Source organism: Rana temporaria, chromosome 4 (assembly GCF_905171775.1).
Source record: "Rana temporaria chromosome 4, aRanTem1.1, whole genome shotgun sequence".
Taxonomy (NCBI): Eukaryota; Metazoa; Chordata; class Amphibia; order Anura; family Ranidae; genus Rana; species Rana temporaria.
In genome coordinates, this window is record NC_053492.1 from 204,777,672 (window position 1) to 204,802,792 (window position 25,121).

At 42.6% G+C, this 25,121-nt stretch overlaps 1 protein-coding gene across 1 annotated transcript in view; it reads left to right on the top strand.

The window, feature by feature from the left end:
- Positions 1-25,121, top strand: part of EIF2B5 (eukaryotic translation initiation factor 2B subunit epsilon) — a 52,273-nt gene that overhangs the window by 26,160 nt on the left and 992 nt on the right. Inside the window, exons 8-14 of the mRNA XM_040349742.1 lie at positions 515-660; positions 3,446-3,584; positions 6,294-6,428; positions 12,610-12,717; positions 12,912-13,002; positions 15,997-16,120; positions 16,588-16,713. Coding sequence (XP_040205676.1) covers positions 515-660; positions 3,446-3,584; positions 6,294-6,428; positions 12,610-12,717; positions 12,912-13,002; positions 15,997-16,120; positions 16,588-16,713 — 869 coding nt within the window. The remainder of the gene's footprint in view (positions 1-514; positions 661-3,445; positions 3,585-6,293; positions 6,429-12,609; positions 12,718-12,911; positions 13,003-15,996; positions 16,121-16,587; positions 16,714-25,121) is intronic.

Consider the following 25,121-nt stretch of genomic DNA (forward strand, 5'->3'; position numbering starts at 1 on the left):
TAATTGTAGGCACATATTGGAGGGAGATTGGTCATGCAGCCCTGTCATCACTCGCCCCCAGCTTAAATCCACTCGCCAAATGCTAGTAGGCGAGTGGAAATTTTGAGGGCTGCTGTATCTGGTATAATTGCGTCACTTTCCTATTTAGTGTTTTTTCCTTGATTTCTTTTGCTAATCGTGTGTTGGCTGACTAGACGCAATGCAGGTTTCTGTGTGCAATTAAGACTAATGCATGCACATGTGGTAAATGCCCCATGATGGCATACAAATCATTTTTGCCGTTCAATACAAATTATGCAAAAAATGTGCCAGAAGCTGCCACTTCCAGCTAAACATATGGCTGCAAATAATCCAATCCTGTCTATTCCGGCCTACAATATTTGCTATAAGAATCATAATCGTTAAGCTTAAAAGCTAATTGTAGGGAAGTATAAACTCTGTTTACATGAAAAACATTATAAAATGTTCTGTACGTGAACATGAAACTTTTACAGTCTCCCTTTTCTTATACCAGGTGATAGAGTCATTCTTGAAAATGTGTGCATTTGGGATGATGTTCACATTGAAGACGATGTCACAGTGAAAAAATCTATTATTTGCAATAATGTTGTTGTGAAGAAAGGCGTGCAGATTAATCCACAATGTGTTCTGACTTCAAAGGTAATCATAAGTAATGATCACAGAAGCAAAACGTGCTTTTAATGATATTCGCAATTGAACACCAAACAAAGGTGTGAGTTTATACGTTCTATTCCAGGTGGTCAGCTATTTTGTGTCACCCTCCTTCTACCCCATTCATCTAGATATCCTTGCTTGTATAATAACTAGATGAGGTGCAGTAGCGCCAATGACATGTGGAAGATGGAGAGGCTAAAAGACAGTCTGCTGACTCTGCATTGGCACACCTAGAAATGATCAACTCACTACTGGTTTAGTTCTAGATGTACAGACTTTTAGCTTATAAACTATAAGTACATAGTCAATGCTTCACTAATGAAAATTCTCAGACTGTATTGTGAAGCGATAATGAGGATTGACTCAGATGGTGGTGGCAGCTAGGAGAGTAATTTGGAACCTTTTATGATATCCAAATGTATTGCTGACATTGACCGACAGAATGTGTAGGCAGCTAGGTGCGACATTCACAGCCTGACTTACTCTAGGGCAGTGATGGCGAACCTTGGCTCCCCAGATGTTTTGGAACTACATTTCCCATGATTCTCAACTACACTGCAGTCTAGCAGAGATTCATGGGAAATGTAGTTCCAAAACATCTGGGGTGCCAAGGTTCGCCATCACTGCTCTAGGCCATGTCCTAGTCTGGCTCTGAGAACAGTCTACATATTGCATGCTTAACTGATCAAGCTCATTTTCCCTCAGCATAGTTTTCTGTATGAGTCGGTTCATGGTTTCACAATGACACATTTTTATTTTAATACATTTTGAATTGAAATTTCTTTACCTTACCAATATACAGGTGCATCTTAAAAAATGGGAATATCATCAAAAAGTTTTATTTCAGTAATTCTATTCACAAACTACTATATTTTATATAGATGCGATGATATATTTCAAGCCGCTGATTTTTTGTGTTTTTCATTTTTTATTTATTTTTTCATTTTGATGATTATGGCTTACAGCTAACGAAAACGCAAAATCTAGTATCTCAGAAAATTTCAATATTACAATAAGACCAATAAAAAAAAAAGGATTTTTATAACAGAAATGTTGGCTTACTGAAAAGTATGCCTATGTACAGTATAGCATGCACGATACCAATACTTGATCGGGGCTTCTTTTGCATGAATTGCTGTATTGATGCGGCATAGCATGGAGGCGTTCAGCCTGTGGCACTGCTGAGATGTTATGGAAGTCCAGGTTGCTTTGATTGCAGCCTTCAGCTTGTCTGCATTGTTTGGTCTGGTGTCTCTCGTCTTCCCCTTGACAGTACCTCACGGATTCTTTATGGGGTTTAGTTCAGGCGAATTTGCTGGCTGTGGAAATTTCTCACTGGACTTCATGCAACTTGGATTTTGTACCTCTCCACTCTTCCTCCAGACTAATTTTCTGAGATGGTTAATTTGGGGTTTTTACTAGCTCTGTATTCCTTAATTATCAAATTTTTTAAAAAAGAATCTCTTGAAATATATCACTCTGTGTGTAGCACATCTATATAAATGAGTTTCACTTTTTGAATTAAATTGGTAAAACAAATTTACATTTTTGATGATATTCAATTTTTTGCAGATGCACCTGTAGTTTTTTGTAGTCCTAGAAAAAAATAGAATGTAGACATAATGTTGTGCTTAAACCAACAAAGTAAATTGGTGACCAACTACACAGATTTAAGTATTTACACAACAGGTTAGGATATGGGCCTATAGTAAGATCCAGAGTATTGGTTGTCAACTTTAAAGCTAAAGGGGTTCTCCAATGCTGCTGTTGACTTCACTAAAGAGTTGCACAAAATGTTCAATGGATCCAGTTCACACAGCTCCAGGGCAGCCACAGAGCGCACTGGGAAAGGGTCCTTTGCATCTTTGGCTCCATTTCAGGTCTGAAATGAGGCAAAAAATCAGACCCGATTAGCACCTGAAAAGGAGAACAGGGATGCATCAGACCACAGCTAGTGTGAACCCAGCTTAAGAGGACTGTCAGAAACTGCAGACCTAATAGAGAGGGGTCACAGAGTGTGCACATGATACTGCCGGGGGATTTCTGCCGGGGATATGCTGGGAACCTGTTACATGAGGCTACTAGAGAACATTGCTTTTACCCTAATCAACGTTATAACTACAGACTGCTGCGGTCCGAGGGCTGAACATCATATACCAAGTTTGCACTATGCATAACTGCTCCAAAGTTACTGCATCTCAGGATCAGAGTTAAGATATTCACGTAGAGGAAACAGAACTACCTCCGTGCAGGGGGTAGGGCAACCTTGTTCAGCAAGGTACATTTCTGTCTGTAGAGGCCTAGGTAAAAAAGAATCATACTTAGGCCTTGCTGCAACTACTTAAAATGGGTGTACACACAGCAGGTTGATTGAAAAAAAAAATTGACATCCCCATTTCAACACAAGCTATGTTGATGCAGGGATCTCGCTTGCTGTGCTGCTGTTTTCTGAGAGGTGGGACTACAATGGGAGGAGCCAAAAAGAGTCTGAGATGGTGATATTATGTAACCTTCCAGGTTCACCCACAAAGGAGATATTTTCCTGGGCATGAAGGAGAGAGACAATTTAAATAATTGTGCAGCCTGTAAATATTAATGGCACGTTTTCATATCATTTGAAGCACAAGAAGTTCATCCTATGCTTGTGTGATAGAAGGGCAAATCTAATTTTAACAAGCTTCTGTTAAGAAGATCGCAGCATTTGTTATCTTTTAAGTGACCTTACCTAAAGTGTTACTTAGTTCTTTTATTCTATTATGTCCACCTATAGGTAATTGTTGGCCCTGATATAAATCTGCCACAGAACACTGTTATTTCACTACATCATCCAGATGAGGATGAAGAAGATGATGATGAATTTAGCGACGATTCATCCAGTGGTAAAGAAAAGGACAAGTTAAAAGTCAAAGGTAATAAGGGCAAAAACATGTAGGGTATGATGACATTAACTAGGAGTGCACAGAATGGAAATTTTGGTGCCGATATCGAAAATGAAGGATGCACTAGGCCAGAAATCAAAACTGATACAGAGAGAATGACAGTTTAAATAAATAAATATATATTTTTGTATACAGTTGTATTATATTAGACTTTTTAATTTCATCAATTTAAATTAATATAAATTTATTGTTGGCCATTATTGGCACGTTTAGTGCAAGAGAAGCTCAAGAAAAATTCAGTCTGCAGTCTCTAACCATTTCTTGTATCATGTCCTCAGTCTCTACCATCTGATACAGGAGGTGGTCAGAGACTGCAGACATGATACAGGAGGTGGTCAGAGACTGCAGACATGATACAAGAGGTCAGATGCAGCCTCACCAGTGGCCGTCAGATGCAGCCTGCGTGTGCCCCTCAGATGCAGCCTTGCCAGAACCCGAATCAGAGCGGCTATCTCGGTGTGTCACGGAGCTGTATTTGAATTGCCTGGGTCGCAGTAACAATGTCCTGCCTCCTGTGATCACTTCACACTGATTTAATGTCCCACCATTGGATCAGTGTTCCATCTGTCACAGAAGGTGGGACATTTTAACTGCAGCCTGTGCAGTTCATCTCCGTGAAACAGAGGAGTAAGGAGGAGAGGACTGGGGCGCTCCAGAACGACACCCCCGTAATGGGCGGCACTACAGGCCACTGTCGGCTCCATTTTCAGCGGTTTTTATTTTGGCAATGTGCCGGAAATACCATTTTCGACTGATGTGTTTCAGCCTCCGAAATTTCGGTGCATCCCTACCATTAACCCCTTCGCTCCTAAGGGTAAAACTAATCGAAATGCCTAAGCCCAATTTTGACGTGTTAATAAAACCATACATAGCATCACAACTACTCTGTGCATCCTGGTGGATTATACCTTTTTTCAGGACAAATTGGTCTTTCATTTGGTGGTAAATGGTAATGGATATTGCCTGATTTGATTATTATTATTCTCTTGCTCTTGACAAGCGTAGCCAATGACACATATGTGTATGTTGTTGTTTGTACCCGTAGTACAGCTCAGAAACAATAGTGCAAATTTTGTTTTTTTTATCCTACCTAAAACACACTGATACTAATTAAAAATAAAAATTCAAAAAATACTGACCTAAACCCAAACCCTGGCACTCGCCTAGAGCCAACCTTGATATAGGTGTTTTTTTATTATTTTTTTCATCTCTACCCTTTTTTTTTTTTTTTTTTTGTGTTTGCAAGGACAGAGAGTGATGCAATGCATCTCTCTCATCCATTCACATAGACAGAAAACACAGGTATGGGCTTTACAGTGACTGGTCACTGTGATAGCCAATTTAGAGGCTATTGCAGCGATCAGGAAAAAGTATGAAAAAATATATATATATTTATATAAGTTTTATTAACCACTTGCCTACTGTGCACATACACCCCCTTCCTGCCCAGACGAGATTTTAGCTTCCGGCACTGCGTCGCTTTAACTGACAATTGCGCGGTCGTGCGACGTGGCTCCCAAACAAAATTGACGTCCTTTTTTTTCCCCCACAAATAGAGATTTCTTTTGGTGGAATTTGATCGCATGTGCGGTTTTTATTTTTTGCGCTTTTGCGGTTTTTATTTTTACTAGGAATGTCGGCGATCTGCATTTTTTTTCGGGACTGCGACATTATAGCGGACACATCGGACACTTTTGACACATTTTTGGGACCATTCACATTTATACAGTGAACAGTGCTATAAATATGCATTGATTACTGTATAAATGTGACTGGCAGGGAAGGGGTTAACCACTAGGGGGCGGGGAAGGAGTTAAATGTGTATCCTGGGTGTGTTCTAACTGTAGGGGGAGGGGGGTGACTGGTGGAGGTGACCGATCTGTGTCCCTATGTACAAGGGACACAGATTGGTCTCCTCTCTCCCTGACGTCCCTGCTCAGTTACTGGGCAATCACGGGTGCCCGGCGGCCTGTGTTCACAGTGACGCGACGGGTGTGCGCCCGCCTAGAGGCTTTAAATGATCATATGACGTCCTGTCGGAGCAATAGAGCTTTCCGCCCCCCGTCATTTGACAGCGGGCGGGTGTCAAGTGGTTAAATATAGAAAAAAAGGATAGAATTATTCAACATGTTGCAATATAATACAAAGGTAAAAAACAATATATATTGTATTGGAAAGACTTTTGAAGTGGTATTTCCCAACTACTTGCTAGATACCCATCAGTAGAACACCAGATGATCACAAGTAAAGGGATATTTCTATCCATTTTTTCTATATTTAATAAAACTTTTCATATATATAATTTTTTTATTATTGCCTTTAAAAATCCCAAACTAGAGGTTTTCATACTTTTTTATTACTTTTTAATTATTATAGGGTTGATGGCAATCGCATACCCAGCCCTGTGATTCAGTCTATTTTTCATCACAACGATCGGACATACCGATCGTTAGTATGGTGCCCCGGGGCTCTTGTGAGACCCCGATCTTTGTGCTAGGCAAATGCTAATGGGGCACTCCAAGCACAAAGGGAGATACGCAAATATGCGTGCCCACGGCAACAAGTCCAGTGGGGCCATATTTTTGCATATGGTCGGCGTGAAGGGGTTGATGAAATAATGAAAATAATTTCTCTTTCTCTGGCAGGCTTTTGTAACATTTTAATATGCTCTTTTCACAGTTTACAACAAGGAGGAGGTTGGATTGAAAGGAGAAGGCTATGTATGGAAATTTTCAGACATGCAAGATGACAAAGAGGAGGAGGAGGAGGAGCAACAAGAGCAACAAGAGGAGGCATTGCAGAGGAGTATGTGGGGTGAGTATGAAATGGCAATACGGAAAATATTGAAGAATAATACCTTGCACTGTAGATGTGGCGCTGTGTGGATTTTTTTTTTTTTTATAAATGAGTAGATCATGCCTTTAAAGTAGTTGTAAACCCTATTTTACAACCTTATGCTACAGTTAAGCCTAAATTGCTGCACAGTTTAGGAGATGTCCCCTACGTGTGCCGATGTCATCGGCACATACGCACTGGGGAAAACTGAAGCAATGGCACCTATGTGCCGTTGCTGCAGAATGTGTCGTTACATGCGGCTCCCCCACACATGCGCGGGAGTGACGTCATCGCGGCTCCGGGCAGTCAAAGCGCCGGAGCCGCGATACCCGGAAGTAACTCCAGGAGGACATGACGGCTGCTGAGGGGGGAGAGGAGGGCCGCTGCAGGGGCTTCGATCTGAGGTAAGTAATACATAATGAGCTAGTATGCATAGCATTATGCCTTTGTCTTGCAGGTTTTTTTTTTTTTTTTTTTTAAGAGGGTTTACTTCCTCTTTAATAATTCCTGACTTTTTTCCTGATGGCTGCCTCCTCCATTGCTGCTTGTCCTTAATTGTCAGGCCTTCAAAAGTTAACTTCCAGTGTTGTAGTTTTTTTGACAGAACAGAGGTAGTCGGCTTCTCTTTTCTTAAGTTGAAATTATGGAGTCCCACTTCCATTGTTTGCTTTATCCCTGACCAGCTGCATCGCCAATATGGCTTATGCCGCGTAAACACGGCCATTTTATCGGCATGAAAAAAACCAAAGTTTTTCCAATTTCATCATTAAAACGACGTTGCCCACACACCATCGTTTTTGCTCTAGCAAAGCGCGGATGACGCCACCCTTGGGGCTGCTTTAGCTGATTCCGTGTTAGTAAAAGACGATTCGCTCTTTTCTGTCTGTTACAGCGTGATGAATGTGCTTACTCCATTACGAATGGTAGTTTTACAGAACGAGCGCTCCCGTCTCATAACTTGTCTCTGAGCATGTGCGGGTTTTTAACGTAGTTTTAGCCCACACACGATCATTTTTTACAACCCGAAAAACGACATTGTTTAAAACGTCGTTAACACAGATCCACGTCCTGTCAGGGAGAGAGGAGACCGATCGGTGTCCCTTGTACATAGGGACTAGTGGTGCAATGGATTGTGACCGATCTGTGATCCGAACGGGTCGACCTGTTCGGATCGGCACACAACGCGATCCACGGAGCGCTGCCTCGGCCTTAGGAAAGGCCGCAGCTTCGGCCTAGCTCCGGAGTGGTCGGCCATCTTGGTACACCAGGCCAATAGAAGGAGCTGTTATCCCCGAGCGCGTAGCCTGTTGCACTCCCCACCTCTCGTCTGATTGCCTGCCGTGAGACGTCACCGCCGCTTCCCAGTTCCACGCTGGATAGCGTGGAGCTTCCTGCATGCAACATCGCTAGAGCCTGCAGACCGGCACCCACAGACCAAAGGACACCCCGATGGACCGACGTCAGTTTTGTTTGGGAGCTACGTGCGAAATTGTCAGTTAAAGCGACGCAGTGCCGGAAGCTGAAATTTCACCTGGGCAGGAGGGGGGTATATGTGCCCAGTAAGCAAGTGGTTAAATCAAAATGGCAAATTTCTAGTTTCAGTGCCACCAGGAGTGAATGTGCCTTTTTGCAGTTTTGCATTGCTATTTGTCTCCAGCACACACACATTGTTTCCTCTGGAATATCCATATCTCTTGTAGACTTTCTTCCCCAGTGTTCAAATTACTACCATGCAGTCTATGATCTCCTTAGTGTCCTTATGTGAAAAAATACAGTGTCTGCCAAGTATCTGCATTAACGCATGTTAACGCTCCCTACCTTATGTCTTCACTAATTACTGCTGCAACTCTCCCTTTATTGTTTTCAGTAGCCTTTTTTGCAGGTCTTCGCTTTTCATCTACACTGTAGCCTCCCTATTTCTGAACCCGCTCGCAGTGCTTTCCACCTCAACCAATTACTCTCTACCATAAAATTTGCTACATTCATTGCTGCACCTTTTGCAAACCTTGTAGTTTTGTATAGCACTTTAACATGAAGACAAGGTGCTACAATGTTTCTAGCATTTTGTGCTCTCCATTTTCCACTATGCAATGTTTTCTGTGCCATATACATACATATATATATAAAAAGTCTCAATGCCCTAAGAAAGGTTGCTCCAAGCCAGCGGGACATTATATAAAGATGCTTGAGTTTATTTTTTGTTAAGCCACACCTCATGCCATGCTCTCTGCTCTAGGCCATGACCAATTTCTACTCTGATCCATGTCAAGCTCTCACCTCTGCACTTCCCAGTCTATAAATGGCTCATATTTGCCACTGTTCTGGCCCCATTTCCCCTGTTTTGATACCCTCTATGCTGCCAACTAGCCTACCCCCCCCCCCCCCCCCCCCCCACGGCTTGACGCAGTCAAGAGAAGTTTTGCAATGGACCAAGGCCGCCTTCATGTGGCTAGGTTGAATAAAGTCGGGGACTTCTTTACCTGGATCACTAGCATGCTGTCTGAGTTTGTGTGGAACACGCAGAAACCCACAATAGCTTTGAGAGTGCTAAAGCGCTCAAACAGGCAGGTGATTTGGGAGTCCCGGACATACAAAATTATTATAGGGCTATCGTTGTTCAGAGGATCGGCAATTGGTTTTTCCACACTCATTCCAAGCTATGGGTCTCCCTGGAGAAATGTTTTGCTGGGAGGAATCTGACATACGCACCGTGGCTGTCCTGTGCTTTTTCAGTCTGGGTCTGGATTAACCCAATCCTGAACCTGCAAACCCCCCCGAAGTGTCCCAGCTGGCGAACAGTCTTTTTTGGCCCCTGGGTGGATGATGACAATGTCAGTTGTTGTAAATTCATGAGGAATGGTAATCTACTGAATTTTGAGACCCTACAGGCCAGACATAGCTCCCAGATGAATTTCTGGAGGTACAGACAGCTCCACCACTTCATTGAGATCCATGGCCACTCTATGAGACATTTCCTTTCTCACACCCTTCGAACGCCTCTTTATGGAGGATGACCTGATACCTCACATGGTCTTGGAAATGTACCGCCTGCTAGGCTCCACTACACACGACCCTAAACCTGCACACACACGGGCATGGGAGAGAGACCTAGGGCTTGAATTTACCGCAACTCAGCTGGCCCACCTTTACCAGCTTACTCACTCAAGCGCTATTGAGTCTAAAACACAAGAATCTCCCCTCTTCCCTTCTCTTTCCCTCCTTACTCTTTAGAACAATTTTAAACTCTCCTTGTTAAGTGGGTTTGGACCTTCACTTCACTCACATCACTCTAACTAGACTTATGGCCATAGTGCCTTGTTGCCATGGGATGGCATCGTTTTTTTTCCCCTTCAGCACCAGCTGTTTGCCACAGGCACTCTTGACACGGATGGATGCGCTGGGAGAGGTTAGCTGGAGGCTAACGTGGCCCCCCTCTCCAAGTGTCACTGCCAACAGGATGCCCTATATCCTTTCTAGGATTTCCAGAAACGTAGGCGGGCTTAGTGCTGGCTGTAGGGCTTGTCACTGCCCCCATATATAACTGTGTGTATCTCCTAGGATATTGGGAAAAAATTGGACTTTTAGGTGAGGCCAGCTAGATGTACCTCCATGCCCAATAAGTTTGAGAGAAGGAACTAAATTTGGGACTTTATAATAAAGCGTGCAGCCAGGGAAATAACATTGCATAGTACTATAATACTGTCTGGTGATAGGGCCATCAATAGTGTCATATAGTAAATGCATAAACCTATAGTAGCCATCATAATAAAGTAATAAAAACTTTTATTCCATGACATGATACATAGTAATAAAAAACAGAATAGCATAATGATGGCATGCTGGCCTAGAGCCGCAGTAGTAACATATTAAAAACACACCAGACTAGTTGCAACGTATTTCCACTGTAGATTATAGATTGGTGTATTCCAGTAAACCGTAGTAATGGTAGCTTAGATAAAAAAGAAAGCATCTAATTAGCTTGATGCGTTTCATAGCTGTAGCACTACTCTTCGGGAGCAGATGCACATAATTTGTCTATAGATATTAAAAATAGATATAATAATGAATGGTCATATAATAATGAATGGTCATGTAACAACATAAAGATTAGTTCTACAGCTACGAAACGCGTCAAGCTAATTAGATGCTTTTCCTTGCTTTCTTTTTATTTAAGCTACCATAACTACTGTTTACTGGAATACACCAATCTATAATCTACAGTGGAAATACGTTGCAACTAGTCTGGTGTGTTTTTAATATGTTACTACTCTGGCTCTAGGCCAGTATGCTATCATTGTGTCATTATGCTATTCTGTTTTTTATGTATCATGTCATGGAATAAAAGTTTTTATTACTTTATTATGATGGCTACTATATGTTTATGCATTTACTATATGACACTATTGATGGGCCCCATCACCAGACAGTGTTATAGTACTATGCAATGTTATTTCCCAGGCTGCACGCTTCATTATAAAGTCACAAATTTAGTTCCTTCCATCTCCTAGGATATTGTCTATAAACATCACTGCCATAGAATGTCCCCAACTGCCCAGGAGCAAAAACCCTGTATCACGGCTCAATAATGTGACATGCATTGTTCGCCTTTCTGCTTTTCTTTATTCCCCTGCTTGTTTGAATGAACCTTTTATCTTTTTGATACATGCATATTTCGGTTTAGTCCTGGACTATCCGAAACTGTTGCTATAACATGTTAACTTTGTCCTAAATAAAGATTATACCAAAAAAGCTTCTGGGTTGCTTATGCAGTGTGTTTTGGGTCATTGTCCATCTGAACTATGAAGCGCCATCCAATCAAATTTGGCTGAATCTGGGCTTACAGTATAGCTCAAAACACTGCAGAATTCATCCGGCTGCTTCTGTCACATCATCAATAAACACCAGTGCCACTTGAAGCCATTCATGCCCATGCCATCACACTGCCTTCACCATGTTTTGCAGATGATGTTGTGTGATTTGGATCATGAGCTGTTGTAATCTTTATCAACACTTTTTTATTACCGTCATTCTGGTACAGATTAATCTTAGTTTCATCCGTCCAAAGAATTATTTTCCAAAACTGGTCTGTTTTTTTTTTAGACGTTTTTTGGCAACGTCTGATCTGGCTTTTCTGTTGCTCAGGCTTATAAATTGTTTTCACCTTTTGCTCTCGTGAAATCTTCTCTTGATTGTAGACTTTGACAATGATACGCCCACCTCCTGGAGAGTGTCCTTCACTTATCTGGATGTATTGAATGGGTTTTTCTCTACCATAGTTAGGATCCTGCGATAATACACCAATGTTGTCTTCTGTGGACATCCAGGCCTTTTTATGTTGCTGAGCTCACCAGTGCATTGTTCTTTGCTCAGAATGTAGCAAACTGTTGATTTCACCACTCCTAATGTTGCTTCTATCTCGCTAATGGATTTGTTTCGTATTTTAAAGTTTAAGTAAACCCTCCTATCATTTTCAGCCAAGGAAGCTGCCATCTTTGCCTCTGCTTAATTTACAACTGCCATGATGCTGCGCATGTGATCAGTTATGACACCACCCATTGGATAGTTTGACAGTTTGGTTCAGAGCACAACCAATGGGAGTGTTACAAGGGGGATGGCTAATCTTAAGAACCGTAATTCCTAAACCCTTCCTCCGATTTGGATGTACATGCCCTCAAATTAAACCTGAGAGTGTGCACGTTAAGCCCATATCTATTATATAACTAAACCCTGAATATGTTTTAATAAATACATGAAAAAAACTATCCAAATATATATGGACCTAACTGTATCCAGCTCCATGTTATTTCCTTGTTACCATTTTCTCAATCTTTTCTCAGTTCCTATTCTTATCTTCCCTTTGATTTTATTCTTCCCTTTTTTTTATTCCTATTTTACATGTTTTATATTATTTTTTGTAATAAAATGAATATCCAAAGATGAAACTTTGTTTTATTTTTGTGGATTTTCTTGAGTTCTAGGTGCAACATGGTGCTTACCTAGTTGGGATGCTTATTCCCTAATGTTAACCTAAATTATTAGACCTTCAGCTCTGCACCAGAGTGGATGCTAGAAACAGAGCACCAAAACTTCAAGTTCACTTTGTACCAAAGCGCATTTTTCATTTCCTTGTGGTATATCACCATTTTCTTTCTAACCCCAGGCCTTACCATTACCAATGAAGAGGACAGTGATAGCGAAAGTGGAAAGAGCACAACTTCAGAGCAAATAGACAGTCGGCCAACCTCCCCTCTTCTTGATGATATTAAAGGTGACGACTTGTAACTAAGTATAAAGAACATGTTCAATGTTTATGAATTTTTATCTGTTCCAGTGATTATTTCTGCTAATATACCTGTAATACTGTACAATGGAGGAAAAAAAATCTGTTCACAAAAACAATTTAATGAAATGGTTTCCCTCCCTTTGTTTCTTTCCTAATTCATATGCATTTTCTCAATTTAGTTTTTCAGAATGAGGTTTTGGGAACACTACAGAGGGGCGTAGAGGAAAACATCTCATGTGAAAATCTTGTCCTAGAAATCAACTCTCTCAAGTAAGTTATCAAATTTACTACAAGGAGAAAAATAAGGTTGGTAAAAAGAAAAAAAGTTCATACTTACATACTGACATAATCCATGACACTGCAGCTTTCCCATGCTAGCCTTAAGAGCAGACAGATCACCCGTCCGCTAGTCGGTAAACTCGCAATATGCACCCTGCACTGCTCCTCTAGCACTCACTGGTGCAAGAAGGTGGAAAAAGAAGCAGGTGTGGCTGGCTCCTGCTTTTATCTGCGTGCTGAAGGCAAGCTGTCAGTCAGGCAGCCTGATGGATCCCGGCAATGTTGTCAGAATCCTTTCCAAACGTAGTGCAGACTTTCCCTGTCAGCCGATAAAAGGCAATAGCCTGCTATCAGTTGGCTCCCACAGGAGTGCATTTAATAATTGTACTCCTGTGGCCCCAAAAACAACTATAGCCAAAGAAAAAAGGATTGGCCATTTGCAATTTTGACTAAATCTGATACATAGTTTTCATTCTGTGTAACAAACTGGATGCTTTAGCGGCATACAGCTAATGAGACCCTTTTATAGGCAATCAGTTGGGACTGAACTGATATTAAAGGGTCACTAAAGGAAATCATTTTTTTATAGCTAAATGGCTTCCTTTACCTTACTGCAGTCCTGGTTTCATGTCCTCATTGTTCGTTTTTTCTTTGATGTTGCTGTAATTCCTCTCTGTTCTGGACACTTCCTGGTTGTCTGTTTCCTGATCACCACAGTACTGGGAGATTTCTCACTGTGGTGACTAATCAAGGAGTTGTGATTACTGTTTGTAAAACGAAACTGGATTGGTGCTGAGGGGTTTTAGACAAAGCATCGCTGCCCTCTATTGGCTCTCTGGCTCTGTACATCAGAGAACCAGGAAACGGCAAAAACTAAACTAAACTGTAGGTACATTATATGATTGTTTTTTATCTATTTTAAATCAAGGAATCAGTTAACTATTATGTCTGTATACCCTGTAAACAGTTGTCCTTTAGTGACCCTTTAATTTGCAGGATTGCTTTCTGATTACTGATAGATTTCAGCTGGTGTCTTGGCTTTTCATACCTTTTTTTGCACCTCCCTTTCTTCATGTGTTACAACTTTTTCCCTGTCTCATTCCCTCATTCCATTTTATTACACATTTAAATTCTGAACTTATTTGTTTTGGTTTCTTTGTATATGTCTGTGTGTGTGTATGTATGTATGTATGTATGTGTGTGTGTGTGTGTGTGTGTGTGTGTATATATGTATATATATATATATATATATATATATATATATATATATATATATATATATATATATATATATATATATATATATATATAGATTGTTACCAACATGTGGTGAAAATGTAATGTCAATAACATCTTTAGAAATATATTTACCTCGAAAAATAGTGACGTGTTCAATACTTATTTTACCCGCTGTATATTATAGTGGAATAATGGTTAATATACCTTAAACCCTTACATTCTTTGTGCCCATGCTCACCCTTTCTGCATCCTGCTGATTCGACTGGTTGCAATCTGAATTTTCGGGAAGTCAACTTTGTAATTCAAAACATAACAGCATCTTCTCTGCCAAGGAGGAGGTGGTACAGTAGGGATTACATCATATTCTCTCATCGTTCTTTTTACAGGAAAAATTAACTACATTTCCCATGAACCTTTGGGAATTGCAGTGAATGTGGATGTGTACACTTGGCCTGTACATGTTAAATTTGAACTTGCCTGCTTTAACAAAAATGACACACCTCATCTTTCAGCCACACTATTAGGTTTTATGTTACTGTCTGTGGTTGCAATCTTCCCCTGTCCAGCCACAATAGGAAATAAACATATTGCCCTACATTCTTTATTTAATCATTGCTGAACTGTAGACACATGCCCAAAATTATATGTTCTGCACACTGTGTTCTGCTGTAAATCAGTATTGTAAATTTTCCTCCTCCTGCAGTGCTGATATCTTTCCTAACAGTAGTCAGTGCTTGTATGGTGTATGTGAGCACACCCCTAGTTGTAACACAAAAAGAGAGAGCTGGGACATGCTGATTTACATCGACATGGGGCACAAGTAAAGATGGGCATGTGAAAAAAACAAAGTGCAGCTCTACCTTACTAATCAATAACTTGAAAAGTAATAGTAGAACCCTCTAATGCAGGGACCTCCAGCTGTTGCAAAACTACAAGTCCCATCATGCCTCTGCCTCTGGGTGTCATGCTTGTGGCTTTCAGAGTCTTGCTATGCCTCATGGGACTTGTAGTTCTGAAACAGCTGGAGGACCGCTAATTACATATTCCTGCTCTAATGTATGGAAAGCTCAATATTACCACAATATCAGTCTCTGATATGTGACTTCACATATAATGCACATCAAACTGAAAATAAGACATAAAAAATAAAACCTGCAATGGATGGTGGAAACCCCTCCTATAGATATTTGTCATACAGATAAACTGCAAGTGCAATAATATTAGTGATATATGATTTCACATGTAATACACATAAAAATATAAAAATAAGATGGAAGTACATCCCTGCTTGCTGTAGATGTAGCTACAAATGTGCTGTGCCACGAACAGTGGCTGGGGGAATAGGCAGAATACCAGCCATTGGTCTTTTTATACAGGAAACATAGAAAGTTCACGTGTAGTCAGAACTCCTGATTTGCTTACTTGTGTCCGCAATTCTAGCATTTTCTAAAGCCGGATTAAAAATGAAGCCCTTGGTATTTTATGTGACAGATTTCCTACAGAATGTCTCGAAACCGTTTTGATATATATGCGCAACAGTTCTCAAAAAGATAACCTCAAGATTTTAGGTTTTAATAGGTTCTGAAAAATTCCTTACTTGTGTAGAAAAACTTCTGCCAAAATTCACAGGTGATTTATTTCAGTGCGTACTAATTAAATGGATCTGGGTGAAGTTAAAAGGTAGTCTTTGAGGAATGTAGGTACTTCAGGAATGCAGATTCAACTTTCCTTTTTTCCTCCATACAGACATGCCTACAACATCTCTCTTGTGGAAGTCATGCAAGTTTTATGCAAGGTGGTATTGGAGTTCCCTTTGCAGCAGTTGAATGGAGTGCTTGATGTCAATCCTTACTGCAGTACTCTGCTACCTGTAAGTGTTCTTGTCTTATTCTGAAGCCATTTTTTTCAGATTTTAGAAATGATCCAATCTGATTTTTGCCTGGAATGATACTTTTTAGCTTCCCTGGTCTGTGAGGTTGGTGAAGATAAAGAGGTGAGGGATAAACTTTCTTAACACGTAGTGAGTGTACATATGGTATGCTCTGTTTTGACTTTAAATAAAAAAGATTTTACAAAATGTAAGCGTTTAAAATTTCTGTTCTCTGTGAAATCCAGTAGTCATTTAGTGAAAAAAAAAATTCTGACTGTCGAAGGTTGCTTTTTAATGTAACAGCAAATGCATATAACAGAAGAAAATGGGTTGTAAAATGTTGTCTGCTCTTTGATCAGGCAGTAGTGAACAAACCAGAATGCTTTTTTTTTTTTTTTTTTTTTTACATTTTTTTGTAGTGTTTATGGTTTAAAATATATAAATTGATCTCTTTTCTGGTTTACTAGCTCCTGAAGAGATGGACTCCACTTTTCAAGAACTATCTAAAGCGCGCTTCAGATCACTTGTGCTGTCTTATAGCTATGGAAGAATTCTTCCTGGACCACGAGTCTCTTTGGGCAGCAATTGCAAAGGTAAAGTAACAGGATGACCCCAAGAGTGACTTTAGATTTAACCACTTCAGCTCCAGGTTTTACCCCCTTCCTGACCAGGCCATTTCTTGCGATACGACACTGCATTGCTTCAACTGACAATTGCGATATCGCGCAACACTTTACCCTATTAAAATTTCCTTTTTTTCCCCCACAAATGGAGCTTTCTTTTGGTGGTATTTGATCACCTATACCAGGGGTATTGAATTAAAATTCATGGTGGTCCGATAAGTAAAATTTTCTTCCAGCCGAGGTCCGCATCGCAGTTTCGTGCGATTACCCCAATTCTTTACATTGCAGCCCAGGGGTGCAGGCACGACACACCATTCGTTCGAATGGGCTGCTGCGCCTGTGTTTCTGCTGGGAAAAGGTCCTGGCATCTTTTTAAAAAGGCAGCCACAAGTTAACTGCATGATGCGTTTGTACCATGCAATTTCCATGTGCAGAAAATTGCACTTTGCATTTTAGTGCATTTAGGAGTCAATGGTACCCCTTCACGTCTTCTGTGCAGCACCACATTTTGTGCGCAGCTGGTTGTCCGCTTCACATCTTCCCCACCACAGCCCTGTCCCCCTTCACATATCCCCCCACACAGTATTACCCCCTTCACATATCACCCCACACAGTATTGCCCCATCACAGATCCCCCCCACACAGTATATTACCCCATCACATATCCCCCTCACACAGTATTGCCCCATTACATATCCCCCCACACAGTATTGCCCCCTTTACATGACCCCCATCACAGATCCCCCACACAGTATTGCCCCATCACATATCCCCCACACAGTATTGCCCCATTACATATCCCCCCCACACAGTATTGCCCCATTACATATCCCCCCACACAGTTTTGCCCCATTACATATCCCCCCCACACAGTATTGCCCCATCACATATTCTCCCACACAGTATATTACCCCATCACATATCCCCCCACACAGTATTGCCCCATCACATATCCCCTCCACACAGTATATTACCCCATCACATATCCCCCCACACAGTATTGCCCCAATACATATCCCCACACACAGTATTGCCCCCTTTACATGACCCCCATCACAGATCCCCCACACAGTATTGCCCCATTACATATCCCCCACACAGTATTGCCCCATTACATATCCCCCCACACAGTATTGCCCCATCACATATCCCCCCACACAGTATTGCCCTCTTTACATGACCCCATCACATATCTCCCAACACAGTATTGCCCCATCACATATCCCCCACACAGTATTGCCCCATTACATATCCTCCCACACAGTTTTGCCCCATCACATATCCCCCCACACAGTATTGCCCCATCACATATCCCCCCACACAGTATTGCCCTCTTTACATGACCCCATCACATATCTCCCAACACAGTATTGCCCCATCACATATCCCCCACACAGTATTGCCCCATTACATATCCTCCCACACAGTTTTGCCCCCTTTACATGACCCCCATCACATATCCCCCACACAGTATTACCACATTGCATATCCCCCCACACAGTATTACCACATTACATATCCCCCCACACAGTATTGCCCCATTACATATCCCCCCACACAGTATTGCCCCATTACATATCCCCCCACACAGTTTTGCCCCCTTTACATGACCCCCATCACATATCCCCCACACATTATTGCCCCATAACATATCCCCCACACATTATTGCCCCCTTTACATGACCCCATCACAGATCCCCCCACACAGTATTGCCCCATCACATATCCCCCCACACAGTATTGCCCCATCACAGATCCCCCCACACAGTATTGCCCCATTACATATCCCCACACAGTATTGCCCCATCACATATCCCCCCACACAGTATTGCCCCATCACAGATCCCCCCACACAGTATTGCCCCATTACATATCCCCACACAGTATTGCCCCATTACATATCCCCACACAGTATTGCCCCATTACATATCCCCACACAGTATTGCCCCATTACATATCCCCACACAGTATTGCCCCATCACAGATCCCCCCACAAAGTATTGCCCCATTACATATCCCCACACAGTATTGCCCCATTACATATCCCCCACACAGTATTGCCCCCTTTACATGACCTCATCACATATCCCACAACACAGTATTGCCCCATCACATATTCCCCCACACAGTATTGCCCCATCACATATCCCCCCCCACAGTATTTCCCCTTTACATGACCCCCATCACAGATCCCCCCCATACCGTATTGCCCCTTTACATGACCCCCATCACAGATCCCCCCCATACAGTATTGCCCCATCACATATTCCCCCCCTCCACACACAATATTGCCCCATCACATAATTCCCCCCACACAGTACTGCCCCCTTTACATGACCCCCCCCCCCCCTTCACACACACAGCACTGCCCCCGCTCCCCATTCTTAACATTTTCATACATTTTCCTCCCTTCCCTCTCCACTCCTACCTTTCACAGAGCGGGGGGCGGGAGGCGGGACAGTCGTGGACTGAAGGCGCGGGAGCTGTCGGGTTGACTTTTCGGCGAACTGGTGATTGGCTGCTAGGACCGCCTCCTAGCAGCCAATCACCTCCCATCTAACACGACAGGCAGCTACCTCTCTGGTCCCGCCCACGATCTGGGATTGTCCCGCCTCCCGCTGTCCGCTCCTCTGCTAATAATAGCGGAGGAGGCTGGGGACCAAAGCGGCGACTAAATGGCGCGATCGCCGCGGTCCGGAAAGAGCAGCAGCTCGGGCCGGACGCGGACCGCGGGCCGCCATTTAGTGATGCCCGACCTATACGGTTTTATTTTTTTGCGCTATAAACAACAAAAGACTAACAATTTTGAAAAATATATAGATATTTTTGACTTTCTTCTATAAAACATAACCATTAAAAAAATCGGATTTCTTTAAAAGTAGTAACAATAATCAGTATCTAGTGGATTTTCCTTTTTTTAAGATTTATTTACCATTGATCATCAGTTATTTTCACTGTTTACGCCTGCACCCTCGTCATAACTTGACATGTGGAGATGTAAACTTGTTTACTTTTTTGCACAAATTTAAATACTTGAAACAAGTTTTTGTGGTTCTCTTAGAGCAGGGTTTGACAAATTTGCTTGGAATCTAGGAGCCAGCTAAAAAAGTTAGGAGCCAGAAAAACGCGCCCTGTCCCGACGAGCTTGCGCGCAGAAGCGAACACATACGTGAGTAGCGCCCGCATATGTAAACGTTATTCAAACCACACATGTGAGGTATCGCCGCGATCGTTGGAGCGAGAGCATTAATTCTAGCTGTAAACCTCCTCTGTAACTCAAAACATGCAACCTGTAGAATTTTTTTAACCTCGCCTATGGAGATTTTAAAGGGTAAAAGCTTGTCGGCATTCCACGAGCGGAGGCATTTTTGAAGCGTGACATGTTGGTATCAATTTACTCGGCGTAACATTATCTTTCACAATATAAAAAAAATTGGGATAACTTTACTGTTGTCTTATTTTTTTAATTAAAAAAAGTGTATTTTATCCCGAAAAAAGTGCGCTTGTAAGACCGCTGCGCTAATACGGCGTGACAGAAAGTATTGCAACGATCGCCATTTTATTCTCTAGGGTGTCAGAATAAAAAATGTATATAATGTTTGGGGGTTCTAATTAGAGGGAAGGAGATGGCAGTGAAAAATTACACATTAGAACTGCTGTTTTACTTGTAATGCCAACGGCCACCACCAGATGGCGCCAGGTCACAGAAGGAAGATTGGGACTTCACAAGGCCGCAAAGCCGCGGCCTCAATTACCGGCCGTCGCGATCGTGCGACAGGGGAGGTGGGGGCGCACGGAGACACAGGATACTTTGCCTTCATGCTCCCCCGCTGCGGCCGGTAATTGAGGCCGCAAAGCCACGGCCTCAATTACCGGCGAGCGCCAGGTCACAATTTCTTGACGCAATTGCGACCTGGCGCCCGGATTTTGTCGAGCCCTGTCTTAGAGCACCACCCCTGTTCTAACTACATTGGAGAGTACTCGGCTCAGTCAGAACAGTCACTATTTGGAAGCTTATAGGATTAATTGAAGGAACTGAACAGTGGTTCTGTAGAGTGAAGAGTTTTTTTTTCTGAACACATTGCAAAAAATCTTAAAGCAGTAGTAAACCACAAAAAAAAAAAAAAATCTTTCTGCAAATTAATGTCATATTGTGGTAGTATGCATTGCATAATAGCATATTTTGAAAGACTTTCCTGAAAACTAAGCACTCCAGTGGTGTGCTGTCACCACAGACAGGGCTCCCATCTTGATGATTTGACAGTTTGGTCAACACCATAAGTTACTGTGACAGTTCTCATTCATGGCATGCCTTAGAAAACCGTTAAATCAGGGGGATTAGTTCCATTTAAAAAAAAAAAGATGGTTTATTTAGAAGATTTTGTCCTGATAGATCACTTCAAGCTTTTGCCCCTTTTGCAGATATAGCTATGTGTGCTATAACATTAATTCCCCCGTTCACATCTAGCGATTTGGGATTGCTGACAGAATTGCTGGTATTTCAAATAGCACTGCAATGCTGACAAAAAGCAACATGCTTGTCCGGGTGTCATTTATTTATGTATTGAACAAAGCTTGCTGCCCAAAAGAAGCTCCTGCTGCTTTTTGGGGCTACAAGCTTTGCGTAATGCAGTTTGCCGAGATTGCAGTACGATTAATAATGCCAAAACTGCTGCATTTAGGTGTCTTTGAAAATGAATGGCACCTGAACAATCCTGCTGCGTTTTGCCAGTATTGCAGTGTGATTTGGAATTCCTAATCGCTGGATGTGGACAGGGTGTACAAATAAGTGTCTATACTGCTTAAAGGGGTTGTAAAGACAAATATTGTCCTCTTAAATTAAAGTCTGACAGTAGCTGATGAAGTAAAAAGTAATGTTTTGCATTATAACTATTTTGATACCTGTTGAAATCGAGCTGTTTTATTCACCTCCAGCACTCCTGAATCATTATTCTCACTGACTTCCTGGTTTGCGGTGCGCATTCATTCTTGCTACATCACGGCCTAATGGGAACTACAGTTCCCATTAGGCTTATCCTCCATGCCTGTGAGGGATAAGAGAGCATCTTCATGCAGGGCTGTAGTCATAGGGAGGGGGTGAGCACATTCTGCTTTCCACCATGCAAAACGGCTCAGATGCTGGTGGAAAGCAAGAAGAGGAGTGACAGGAAATGACATTTTCAAACCTGGATTACTGTATTTTGGAGGTCAAAAGGAAAAACGAGGTAAGTGATATTTAAATGCTCTAGCTTACAGCAATCAATTGATCTAATAAAAAACAAACCTTTAGTGTTCCTTTTAAAGCAGATCTAAACCCATTGATTTTAGAAGTTTAAAAAAAACAGTGCCATTCCCGTTATGCTGGGAATGCTAATTGTCACAATCGCTTGTGCTCACAACCAAACTATCAAACCATCAATTTGCTGGTGTCATAATTGGTCACATCTGCAGCACAATTGCAGTTGCAGATCAAACAGAGGCTAAGATGGCAGCTTCCTTGGCTGAAAAGGATAGGAGGGGACAGTTCCGCTCTAGAGTCCAATAATGCTCTGTCTTACCCTATTTTGCACATGTTCAGTTGCTTTCTAGTCTCGGCACTATGCCTAAAATCATCACAACTAGAGGCTGAACAGTTTTAACCATTTGCCTATTGGCCACTTTTACACCCTTCCTGCTCACGTCAATTTTCAGCATTCACCGCGGTCACATTTTGATTGAAAAATTATATACGGCTTGTGTTGACATCCGTGATCAGCTGTCATTAGACATAGCTGATCATGTGGTAAAGGGCTGCTGTGATTGGCCCTATAATCCTAATCTGTGATCAGCCGAGTCCGAAGGACTTGGCGATCATAGAGTGTGCCGCAGTGGGTGTGCGGGAAGCGCAATCATGGGAGGACGTCAAAAAAAGTCCTTCTGGCAAATTAAGCCCACGCTGCTGCCGTTATCCGGCTATAGCGTGGGAGGGAAGGGGTTAAAGTGGTTATACAGCTTTGTTTTGTTTTTCTAAGTAAAAATAACAAATCTGCCCATACTTACCTGCTCTGTGCAATGGTTTTGCACAGAGCAGCCCGATCCTTTTCTTTTTGGGTCCCCTTGAGGGCACTCCAGGCCCCTCCTCTTCATAGGGTTCCCACAGGGAAAATGGCACCTGTGCGTGCTCACTCCTGAGTCCTGCTGCTGCCTCCATTGACGCAGACAGCCTGGATGTCAGAAAATGTGTTCCAGCTCAGAACGCCTGTATTTTGCTGGATTGATACATCTGATTCTCACCATCCAAGAGACCTAGCAAAGTGAAAACACTAAAATTTAAAATGCATGTGTGATGCATTTGCCTATATGTCTCAGTTTAATTCTCCCTGCTAGCCATGTGTGTGTGTGTTAGAGGTAGAAAGGGATTTCATGTGTGATTCATTCCTCTGCTAACAGGTTATTGAAGTGCTAATGTCCCCTCACTATTCTAAAGGTTAATTGATCTATTGTGTTGTGTGAAGAAGATCTGTGTTTACCCTTAAAAGATGTGTATTGTATCATCAGGCTAAATGATTAGAGAAGTGGTATGTTAATTATTCTGATTGCTTCAGTGTAGTAATTACCTCCACTGATGTCATTATCTAAAGAAATGTGTCTGCATGGTCGGCTCCGACGTGTCTCCTATAATCTGTATGGGAACCCCCACTGTGTGAGGGGGGGCGGAGATTTCATTGTTCCTAACAGGTTGTAACCACATATAAGCTGAGTGTTGTGTCAGTAAAGTGTCTTGTTCTAGCAGTAAGCCTGGACTCATGTGTGGCTTATTGGGGCGATTCCATGGACTCCTACTTGTGGAATATTGGGTGATTTTTAGGGGTGTAACGGATCGTCATTGATCCGTGATCCGCACGGATCAATGACTTCGGATCGGCACACACGTGATCCGTGGCGTGCCGCGGGACTGCAGAGCAAAGCGGTAAAAAAACACATTGAAATTGTCTCCGCTGTTTGCACACAGCCCCGCCTGCTCCTAACCACGCTGTGATAGACAGAATGCGTGTCCAATGCGCTGATGTGTTTTGTCTATTACAGCGTGGGCTTAGGAGGAGGTGGGGCTGTGTACGAGCAGGAGTGGAGACGGCGGTGAGTTCAGTTGGTTTCTAGCAGAGACAATGTGCTGCTGCCTGCCATCCGTTCCCCCCACACTTCTCCCTGCTGGCTCTGATAACCCCCCCCCCCCCCTCCAGCTGCCGTCCGTCCGTTCCCCCCCCTCCAGCTGCCGTCCGTTCCCCCCCTCCAGCTGCCGTCCGTCCGTCCCCCCCCTTCTCCAGCTGTTGTCCGTCCGTTCCCCCCCCCAGCTGCCTTCCGTCCGTTCGTTCCTCCTCCCCCCAGCTGCCGAGTCTCCTGTCCCTGCTGCAAATAGCACACAGTGAGATGGGTAAGCTATGCTCTTCTTATCTCAACTGTGAGGACTGTTTTTGGAGCTGACAGGGTTAACAAAGAGAACCTGTCACCTTCAATTGCTATGACACAGAGAATTGTTTTCTCTTGTGTGATAGCAATAAAGTTAAATGTAAAAAAAAAGAAGAAACAATAATTCAATTAATAAAAAAATAAGTAATTAAAAAGTAAAGAAGAAGAAAAATAATATTAAAAATAAGAAAATTATACAAAAATTAAAAAAGTAAAAACGACAAGCTACAAAAAAAAAATGATAATGTAATAAAAAAAAAAAGAAGAAACAAAAAATATTTGAACTAACCATGCCGCCCCTGCCATCCAACTGCTATTCTCCGGGGGGGTGGTTAGGTTGGTGGGGAGGGGGTGCATTGCAAAACCTGGCCTTGGGGTGGCAGGGAAAGGAAATCCAGCCCTGCTGGCTGCCCTCTCACTTCTTCCACCCTGGCGAGGCGGCAATTTGGGGCACAGTGAGGCGGCAATTTGGGGCACAGTGAGGCGGCAATTTGAGGCACAGTGAGGCGGCAATTTGGGGCACAGTGAGGCGGCAATTTGGGGCACAGTGAGGCGGCAATTTGGGGCACAGTGAGGCGGCAATTTGGGGCACAGTGAGGCGGCAATTTGAGGCACAGTGAGGCGGCAATTTGAGGCACAGGGAGGCGGCAATTTGAGGCACAGGGAGGCGGCAATTTGGGGCACAGGGAGGCGGCAATTTGAGGCACAGTGAGGCTGCAATTTTTTTTTTGCTGATCCGAAAAATGATCCGATCCGTGACTCCTGATCCGAGGAACGATCCGAACCGTGAGTTTTTTGATCCGTTGCACCCCTAGTGATTTTCGTTATGGGAAGAAGGGACTGTTTGACGGGGATATCATACCAATACCGTCACAGCATGCCTTCATAACAATTATTTGATATGCTAGTAGTATCACTGTCCCATGAAGTGT